At 45.5% G+C, this 10,154-nt stretch overlaps 1 protein-coding gene across 1 annotated transcript; it reads right to left on the bottom strand.

Moving 5' to 3' along the window:
• Nucleotides 1–377: 377 nt before the first annotated feature.
• On the bottom strand, nt 378–3,184 carry LOC142109516 (uncharacterized). Its single transcript, XM_075193695.1, has 7 exons — nt 2,974–3,184; nt 2,646–2,853; nt 2,424–2,561; nt 2,201–2,334; nt 1,498–1,734; nt 1,165–1,358; nt 378–1,022 (listed from the first exon to the last, which is right to left on the bottom strand). The coding sequence occupies exons 2-7, from the start codon at nt 2,649–2,651 to the stop codon at nt 664–666; spliced, it is 1,068 nt and encodes a 355-aa protein (XP_075049796.1). The 5' UTR covers nt 2,652–2,853; nt 2,974–3,184; the 3' UTR covers nt 378–663.
• Nucleotides 3,185–10,154: the final 6,970 nt, after the last annotated feature.

The following is a 10,154-nucleotide window of genomic DNA, read 5'->3' as shown; positions in this document are numbered from 1 at the left end:
ACTCATACCTGGTCCAGGCCTATGCGGGGACACCCTAACAACTCTCCATGAAGGGGGGTGACAGAATAGCACAGAATAGAACGGTGCAGCTCCCTGTGTAAACTGACAACAATCATCTTGTGTCTCAACACCCCAGGATATTCTGAAACACAAATATGGTTTAGAGAGATTTTTTTTTACAATCGTACATGATTATTTTACCTATTATATTATTCATCAGGGACAGATATGATCTTTTCAGGTATGTTAAACAACTATATCAGCTTTAATAAACGTGATGTTTCTCTGCAATATCTGAAAAGCTGCGGGATATCAAGATTCTTTACTTTAGTTTATGTGCTCAAAGAATAAGTCAGTTCGGGTGAAAATCTCTTTATTTTTTAATACATTATTAACAATAACAGATAATAAAAATGTTAAACATATGCAAACAGAGCAAAATAATCAGAACAAATGGGGCAGCTGGCCAATGTCCACTATTATTATTCAACACTATACTTTAGCTCATGCTTAGCAGGAATGTCTTTTGCAGCTACCAGGAGAACTCCAAATTTCTTAGAGTATGATGTGAAAACATTAAAATTCTTGCGACTTCTCTGCATGAAGTGTAACAGAGGCTCTGTGTGACATGAACATGCTGTGTTGATGCACCATGATTTGCCTTTAGGGTCTTTGTAAAAAAAAAAGGGCCTTAGAGCCCTCTTCAGTTGTTTTCATTATTCTTCCTTCTCTGCCACTCATTTTGTCCCCATGTAAGTCACAGATAACTTCACCCTTCAAGAAAACTCTCCGTGTTGTGACTCTCCTGACTCTGCTTTCTGCATCTGTGGAACATTTTAGTCCTTTCCAATGTTGCAAATGGGTATCGTCTCCAAGGACCTTACAGTCTTTCCAGTGCTTCATCGACTTTGGCTTCCAGGCCTCTACCAGGAGATTGACCTCAGTATCCTTATGTTTCCATTTCTTTTCCTGAATGTACTGGGTCAAGGTGGTAACTGATGGTCTCCTTGCAGGAAAGGCTCCTGTGGAATAATAAAAAAAAACTAAACATTAGTTTGTATTACGTGTTGTAATGGGTTAGACAAGCACACATGTGCAACACCATGTACATTTGTTTGAAGCTAATCACCTACAAATCTGATAATGTCCTGTAGTTATACTTACTGATCACATGCTTTACTCTGATCTTATGCTGCCGGTCTCTCCATTGCTTTCTGCAGTAATGCCAATGTGACGGTGATATGCGTCTGCAGTCACGTGACTTTGGCACACGTCCCTCGAGTGTTACAGGGAACTCTCCCAGCAGCTTCTGGAAGGCGTCTTTCCTCGGTGTCCCTACAGAGGCTTGAAGACCTTCCCTGTTTGGAAACAGAACCGGAGATGTATAGTGAAAATGACGGAAGAAATAGTGAATTATAACAAACGCGATTTAGACACAGGAGATAAAAGGTGCAGCCATGGAGAATGTACTGATGTCAGGAAACAGAAGGGACTCACCTTGAACTGCTTGGTCTGGTCTCCTCTGGGTCACTTCGCTTTCCAATATCTCTCACCAATATTGAGCCATGACATATATTATGCAAAGTATTCTGCCTGTAATGACTGTTTGCAGACAAAATACTGTGTGACAAATAATTGGAGATGAGACACTTCTCAATATCGGAGTACTCAGCTAATGTCCAAGTCTCACAGGCCTGCCGAGCCATCTGACTGGTCACATTTGGCAGCTTATGCCTAAGAAGTGTTAGATAGAAAGATATATTAGTGTTTACAACAAATAAAGGTGTGCAGGCAGTGACATAGGGAGTGCAACACTGACACAGAGTAAATACAAATAATAAACTAATATATATAACTACAAGCTGGACAGTCAGTGAGGCCAATTATCCACTGATTATGTGCCGAGTATGTTACAAGGACTGTACTGGACTGCTCGGTATGTGCTAATGTCACTATGTACAGGGCTGTGTTATGTGTTGGGGCAGATAATGTGCAGGTTTCTGATCAGCAGCTGGTGACAGTATGTTGTATTGTGTATTGTTATATATAGTGCAACTAAACATATGTAGATGTGTAATACCACTTTATACATTGTGTATAATAAGATCATCAATGTAAAGTGTAGGTAGAACATTACTGCTGCCATGAACTGCACTATTAGTACTGTACGAACGTCTATTATCTACCAGACTGCACTTACAGATTATGAAAACGGCGAAGATAGACAGAAACATTGTAAATTTTCAATCCCGATGTCGATATAAAAAACGTTTCCTCGGGTGCATCTTCGTTTATCATGGAAGGTCGAACTTTGGTGTAATAAGTGTCGAACCACTAGGGAAAAATAAAGATCTGTTAATAATCAGTACAGCAAGAATTCTCCATATAGTAACTCAATCTGTAACTTTGATCTAATAACACACCCTTTCTTCTTCTTCTGTGAGTGCGAATGTGGCCACTTGTGTAGCAGTTTTGTGATGCTTCACTCCTACAACAACAAGCTTTTCAGAGGTTCCCTCCGATGTGAAGTTGTGAGGAACCCTCTTGTGCCATTCCTCAACCTAGGAATATGAAGATATAACATCAACATTAAAGACCACTTTTATATTTTAAAGTTTAAGTCATCAACATCCAATAGTACTTACAGTCATATTAGCAACCACTCCAGGTCTTTGCAGATGTTTCAGAATGAGCAAAGCCTCCAGGTAGTAGAGAATGTTGAGCTGATGTTTGACAGTTAGTGTTTTAGCAGTAGAAGCACGATGGATGCAATTCAAAAATTCTGGTTTTGCAACCTCCAGTAGCCGGCGGCAGTCCTCTGGCTGCAAGGAATCTGTCGTCAATGTGTTAAACCTGCAGATCATATAAGAAAAATGTGGATTAAAAATGAAGTAAATTGAAAAGTCACAAATTAGTGTAGCAAGAATACTATAAAGTCAAAACCTAAATGTCATTCATGTTTATTGATCTCACCTTTTGACGACCCTTTCCTTTGATACGCCTTTGCTCAGTTTTTTCCAAATTGCATTCGTTACGTTGAGAAAATGGACGCAGGCTTGAAAGAGCGGTGGATCATTTGCTGCCACATTGGTGGCTGTTGTTTTATAACCAATAAATCTCCTCAAATTTCTTAGATAATTAAATATTGTTTTGTTACAGAGACCCAGTTCTCTTAGTTTATATAGCCTAGGGGACTAAGGGGGCCTGAGATATGAAATGATGAATATAGGGTATCCAGGTATCAGCCTCCTGGGGCTTTATGCCGCCTGTGATTGATAATTTTGAAGGGGTGTTTCTCCGCTTACAAATGGGTCAGTGATGCCAAATTTAAACCGCATACACTTCAGAGTCCCCCCTGTTCAACTGTACCAGTCTCATAATTGTGGGTCCCCAGGAAGGACACTGCATTGAGCCAAGGGCGCTAGCACCTTGCAATAGCTCTCATAAAACCTTCAACAACTTAAAGTGAGTCTGGCCCTTCCAAGGGCCCCAAAGGCCCAGGTGCCTAATAGAGAACTTGAAGCCCCCACCCTCCTCTTTCCAAGGAGTCCTTCCTCGCTTCTCTACGGCCTTGCACTGTAGAGTTATGCCCAACTGAATGATGTTTCCCCATCCACCCTTTTCAGGCCTACCTTTCTGGAAGCAGGGGTGGGAGGGCTGAAACCTCGATTTCTCCGATTCTAGAGGGGCTATTGATTAGCTTTCAATGTCACCTGAAAGCTGAGATTATCTGCTAAAGGTTAAGGCCAAAGCCAGAGTCTGGGATACTCTTGGACCCATAAGAGCAAGAAAATGCCTCTAGCATGTGCAGTTTTGTCGGTAAGGCCTTAGGACGTAATAGGACAATATGAATGTCGATATCTCTTGCTCTCCTGGGTCTATTACAATTCCAGTGGTACCCTGAAAAGCTGAGACTCTCCTTTAAATTATGACCCCTCTATATAGCCTAGGGGACTAAGGGGGCCTGACATATGAGATGATGAATATAGGGTATCCAGGTATAAGCCTCCTGGGGCTTTATGCCGCCTGTGATTGATAATTTTGAAGGGGTGTTTTTCCGCTTACAAATGGGTCAGTGATGCCAAATTTTAACCGCATACACTTCAGAGTCCCCCCTGTTCAACTGTACCAGTCTCATAATTGTGGGTCCCCAGGAAGGGCACTGCATTGAGCCAAGGGCGCTAGTACCTTGCAATAGCTCTCATAAAACCTTCAACAACCTAAAGTGAGTCTGGCCCTTCCAAGGGCCCCAAAGGGCCAGGTGCCTAATAGAGAACTTGAAGCCCCCACCCTCCTCTTTCCAAGGAATCCTTCCTCACTTCTCTACGGCCTTGCACTGCAAAGTTATGCCCAACTGAATGATGTTCCCCCATCCACCCTTTTCAGGCCTACCTTTCTGGAAGCAGGGGTGGGTGGCTGAAACCTCGATTTCTCCGATTCTGGAGGGGCTATTGATTAGCTTTCAATGTCCCCTGAAAGCTGAGATTGTCTGCTAAAGTTTAAGGCCAAAGCCAGAGTCTGGGATACTCTTGGACCCATAACAGCAAGAAAATGCCTCTAGCATGTGCAGTTTTGTCGGTAAGGCCTTAAGACGTAATAGGACGATATGAATGTCGATATCTCTTGCTCTCCTGGGTTTATTACAATTCCAGTGGTACCCTGAAAGAGCTGAGACTCTCCTTTAAATTATGACCCCTCTATAAAGCCTGGAGGACTAAGGGGGCCTGAGATATGAGATGATGAATATAGGGTATCCAGGTATAAGCCTCCTGGGGCTTTATGCCGCCTGTGATTGATAATATTCAAGGGGTGTTTCTCCGCTTACAAATGGGTCAGTGATGCCGAATTTAAACCGCATACACTTCAGAGTCCCCCCTGTTCAACTGTACCAGTCTCATAATTGTGGGTCCCCAGGAAGGGCATTGCATTGAGCCAAGGGCGCTAGCACCTTGCAATAGCTCTCATAAAACCTTCAACAACTTAAAGTGAGTCTGGCCCTTCCAAGGGCCCCAAAGGCCCAGGTGCCTAATAGAGAACTTGAAGCCCCCACCCTCCTCTTTCCAAGGAGTCCTTCCTCGCTTCTCTACGGCCTTGCACTGTAGAGTTATGCCCAACTGAATGATGTTCCCCCATCCACCCTTTTCAGGCCTACCTTTCTGGAAGCAGGGGTGGGGGGCTGAAACCTCGTTTTCTCCGATTCTGGAGGGGCTATTGATTAGCTTTCAATGTTCCCTGAAAGATGGGATTGTCTGCTAAAGTTTAAGGCCAAAGCCAGAGTCTGGGATACTCTTGGACCCATAAGAGCAAGAAAATGCCTCTAGCATGTGCAGTTTTGTCGGTAAGGCCTTAAAACGTAATAGGACGATATGAATGTCGATATCTCTTGCTCTCCTGGGTTTATTACAATTCCAGTGCTACCCTGAAAGAGCTGGGACTCTCCTTTAAATTATGACCCCTCTATATAGCCTAGGGGACTAAGGGGGCCTGAGATATGAAATGATGAATATAGGGTATCCAGGTATCAGCCTCCTGGGGCTTTATGCCGCCTGTGATTGATAATTTTGAAGGGGTGTTTCTCCGCTTACAAATGGGTCAGTGATGCCAAATTTAAACCGCATACACTTCAGAGTCCCCCCTGTTCAACTGTACCAGTCTCATAATTGTGGGTCCCCAGGAAGGACACTGCATTGAGCCAAGGGCGCTAGCACCTTGCAATAGCTCTCATAAAACCTTCAACAACTTAAAGTGAGTCTGGCCCTTCCAAGGGCCCCAAAAGGCCCAGGTGCCTAATAGAGAACTTGAAGCCCCCACCCTCCTCTTTCCAAGGAGTCCTTCCTCGCTTCTCTACGGCCTTGCACTGCAGAGTTATGCCCAACTGAATGATGTTCCCCCATCCACCCTTTTCAGGCCTACCTTTCTGGAAGCAGGGGTGGGGGGCTGAAACCTCGGTTTCTCCGATTCTGGAGGGGCTATTGATTAGCTTTCAATGTCCCCTGAAAGCTGAGATTATCTGCTAAAGGTTAAGGCCAAAGCCAGAGTCTGGGATACTCTTGGACCCACAAGAGCAAGAAAATGCCTCTAGCATGTGCAGTTTTGTCGGTAAGGCCTTAGGACGTAATAGGACGATATGAATGTCGATATCTCTTGCTCTTCTGGGTCTATTACAATTCCAGTGGTACCCTGAAAAGCTGAGACTCTCCTTTAAATTATGACCCCTCTATATAGCCTAGGGGACTAAGGGGGCCTGACATATGAGATGATGAATATAGGGTTTCCAGGTATAAGCCTCCTGGGGCTTTATGCCGCCTGTGATTGATAATTTTGAAGGGGTGTTTCTCCGCTTACAAATGGGTCAGTGATGCCAAATTTAAACCGCATACACTTCAGAGTCCCCCCTGTTCAACTGTACCAGTCTCATAATTGTGGGTCCCCAGGAAGGACAGTGCATTGAGCCAAGGGCGCTAGCACCTTGCAATAGCTCTCATAAAACCTTCAACAACTTAAAGTGAGTCTGGCCCTTCCAAGGGCCCCAAAGGCCCAGGTGCCTAATAGACAACTTGAAGCCCCCACCCTCCTCTTTCCAAGGAGTCCTTCCTCGCTTCTCTACGGCCTTGCACTGCAGAGTTATGCCCAACTGAATGATGTTTCCCCATCCACCCTTTTCAGGCCTACCTTTCTGGAAGCAGGGGTGGGGGGGCTGAAACCTAGATTTCTCCGATTCTGGAGGGGCTATTGATTAGCTTTCAATGTCCCCTGAAAGCTGAGATTGTCTGCTAAAGTTTAAGGCCAAAGCCAGAGTCTGGGATACTCTTGGACCCATAACAGCAAGAAAATGCCTCTAGCATGTGCAGTTGTGTCGGTAAGGCCTTAAGACGTAATAGGACGATATGAATGTCGATATCTCTTGCTCTCCTGATTCTATTACAATTCCAGTGGTACCCTGAAAGAGCTGGGACTCTCCTTTAAATTATGACCCCTCTATAAAGCCTGGAGGACTAAGGGGGCCTGAGATATGAGATGATGAATATAGGGTATCCAGGTATAAGCCTCCTGGGGCTTTATGCCGCCTGTGATTGATAATATTCAAGGGGTGTTTCTCCGCTTACAAATGGGTCAGTGATGCCGAATTTAAACCGCATACACTTCAGAGTCCCCCCTGTTCAACTGTACCAGTCTCATAATTGTGGGTCCCCAGGAAGGGCATTGCATTGAGCCAAGGACGCTAGCACCTTGCAATAGCTGTCATAAAACCTTCAACAAATTAAAGTGAGTCTGGCCCTTCCAAGGGCCCCAAAGGCCCAGGTGCCTAATAGAGAACTTGAAGCCCCCACCCTCCTCTTTCCAAGGAGTCCTTCCTCACTTCTCTACGGCCTTGCACTGCAAAGTTATGCCCAACTGAATGATGTTCCCCCATCCACCCTTTTCAGGCCTACCTTTCTGGAAGCAGGGGTGGGGGGCTGAAACCTCGATTTCTCCGATTCTGGAGGGGCTATTGATTAGCTTTCAATGTTCCCTGAAAGATGAGATTGTCTGCTAAAGTTTAAGGCCAAAGCCAGAGTCTGGGATACTCTTGGACCCATAAGAGCAAGAAAATGCCTCTAGCATGTGCAGTTTTGTCGGTAAGGCCTTAAGACGTAATAGGACGATATGAATGTCGATATCTCTTGCTCTCCTGGGTCTATTACAATTCCAGTGGTACCCTGAAAGAGCTGGGACTCTCCTTTAAATTATGACCCCTCTATATAGCCTAGGGGACTAAGGGGGCCTGAGATATGAAATGATGAATATAGGGTATCCAGGTATCAGCCTCCTGGGGCTTTATGCCGCCTGTGATTGATAATTTTGAAGGGGTGTTTCTCCGCTTACAAATGGGTCAGTGATGCCAAATTTAAACCGCATACACTTCAGAGTCCCCCCTGTTCAACTGTACCAGTCTCATAATTGTGGGTCCCCAGGAAGGACACTGCATTGAGCCAAGGGCGCTAGCACCTTGCAATAGCTCTCATAAAACCTTCAACAACTTAAAGTGAGTCTGGCCCTTCCAAGGGCCCCAAAGGCCCAGGTGCCTAATAGAGAACTTGAAGCCCCCACCCTCCTCTTTCCAAGGAGTCCTTCCTCGCTTCTCTACGGCCTTGCACTGCAGAGTTATGCCCAACTGAATGATGTTTCCCCATCCACCCTTTTCAGGCTTACCTTTCTGGAAGCAGGGGTGGGAGGGCTGAAACCTCGATTTCTCCGATTCTGGAGGGGCTATTGATTAGCTTTCAATGTCCCCTGAAAGCTGAGATTATCTGCTAAAGGTTAAGGCCAAAGCCAGAGTCTGGGATACTCTTGGACCCATAAGAGCAAGAAAATGCCTCTAGCATGTGCAGTTTTGTCGGTAAGGCCTTAGGACGTAATAGGACAATATGAATGTCGATATCTCTTGCTCTCCTGGGTCTATTACAATTCCAGTGGTACCCTGAAAGAGCTGAGACTCTCCTTTAAATTATGACCCCTCTATAAAGCCTGGAGGACTAAGGGGGCCTGAGATATGAGATGATGAATATAGGGTATCCAGGTATAAGCCTCCTGGGGCTTTATGCCGCCTGTGATTGATAATATTCAAGGGGTGTTTCTCCGCTTACAAATGGGTCAGTGATGCCGAATTTCAACCGCATACACTTCAGAGTCCCCCCTGTTCAACTGTACCAGTCTCATAATTGTGGGTCCCCAGGAAGGGCATTGCATTGAGCCAAGGGCGCTAGCACCTTGCAATAGCTGTCATAAAACCTTCAACAAATTAAAGTGAGTCTGGCCCTTCCAAGGGCCCCAAAGGCCCAGGTGCCTAATAGAGAACTTGAAGCCCCCACCCTCCTCTTTCCAAGGAGTCCTTCCTCACTTCTCTACGGCCTTGCACTGCAGAGTTATGCCCAACTGAATGATGTTCCCCCATCCACCCTTTTCAGGCCTACCTTTCTGGAAGCAGGGGTGGGGGGCTGAAACCTCGATTTCTCCGATTCTGGAGGGGCTATTGATTAGCTTTCAATGTTCCCTGAAAGATGGGATTGTCTGCTAAAGTTTAAGGCCAAAGCCAGAGTCTGGGATACTCTTGGACCCATAAGAGCAAGAAAATGCCTCTAGCATGTGCAGTTTTGTCGGTAAGGCCTTAAGACGTAATAGGACGATATGAATGTCGATATCTCTTGCTCTCCTGGGTTTATTACAATTCCAGTGCTACCCTGAAAGAGCTGGGACTCTCCTTTAAATTATGACCCCTCTATATAGCCTAGGGGACTAAGGGGGCCTGAGATATGAAATGATGAATATAGGGTATCCAGGTATCAGCCTCCTGGGGCTTTATGCCGCCTGTGATTGATAATTTTGAAGGGGTGTTTCTCCGCTTACAAATGGGTCAGTGATGCCAAATTTAAACCGCATACACTTCAGAGTCCCCCCTGTTCAACTGTACCAGTCTCATATTTGTGGGTCCCCAGGAAGGACACTGCATTGAGCCAAGGGCGCTAGCACCTTGCAATAGCTCTCATAAAACCTTCAACAACTTAAAGTGAGTCTGGCCCTTCCAAGGGCCCCAAAAGGCCCAGGTGCCTAATAGAGAACTTGAAGCCCCCACCCTCCTCTTTCCAAGGAGTCCTTCCTCGCTTCTCTACGGCCTTGCACTGCAGAGTTATGCCCAACTGAATGATGTTCCCCCATCCACCCTTTTCAGGCCTACCTTTCTGGAAGCAGGGGTGGGGGGCTGAAACCTCGGTTTCTCCGATTCTGGAGGGGCTATTGATTAGCTTTCAATGTCCCCTGAAAGCTGAGATTATCTGCTAAAGGTTAAGGCCAAAGCCAGAGTCTGGGATACTCTTGGACCCACAAGAGCAAGAAAATGCCTCTAGCATGTGCAGTTTTGTCGGTAAGGCCTTAGGACGTAATAGGACGATATGAATGTCGATATCTCTTGCTCTTCTGGGTCTATTACAATTCCAGTGGTACCCTGAAAAGCTGAGACTCTCCTTTAAATTATGACCCCTCTATATAGCCTAGGGGACTAAGGGGGCCTGACATATGAGATGATGAATATAGGGTTTCCAGGTATAAGCCTCCTGGGGCTTTATGCCGCCTGTGATTGATAATTTTGAAGGGGTGTTTCTCCGCTTACAAATGGG

The sequence above is a fragment of the Mixophyes fleayi genome, assembly GCF_038048845.1.
Source record: "Mixophyes fleayi isolate aMixFle1 chromosome 2 unlocalized genomic scaffold, aMixFle1.hap1 SUPER_2_unloc_1, whole genome shotgun sequence".
Classification (NCBI taxonomy): domain Eukaryota; kingdom Metazoa; phylum Chordata; class Amphibia; order Anura; family Limnodynastidae; genus Mixophyes; species Mixophyes fleayi.
This window is presented reverse-complemented; position numbering and strand designations above follow the sequence as displayed.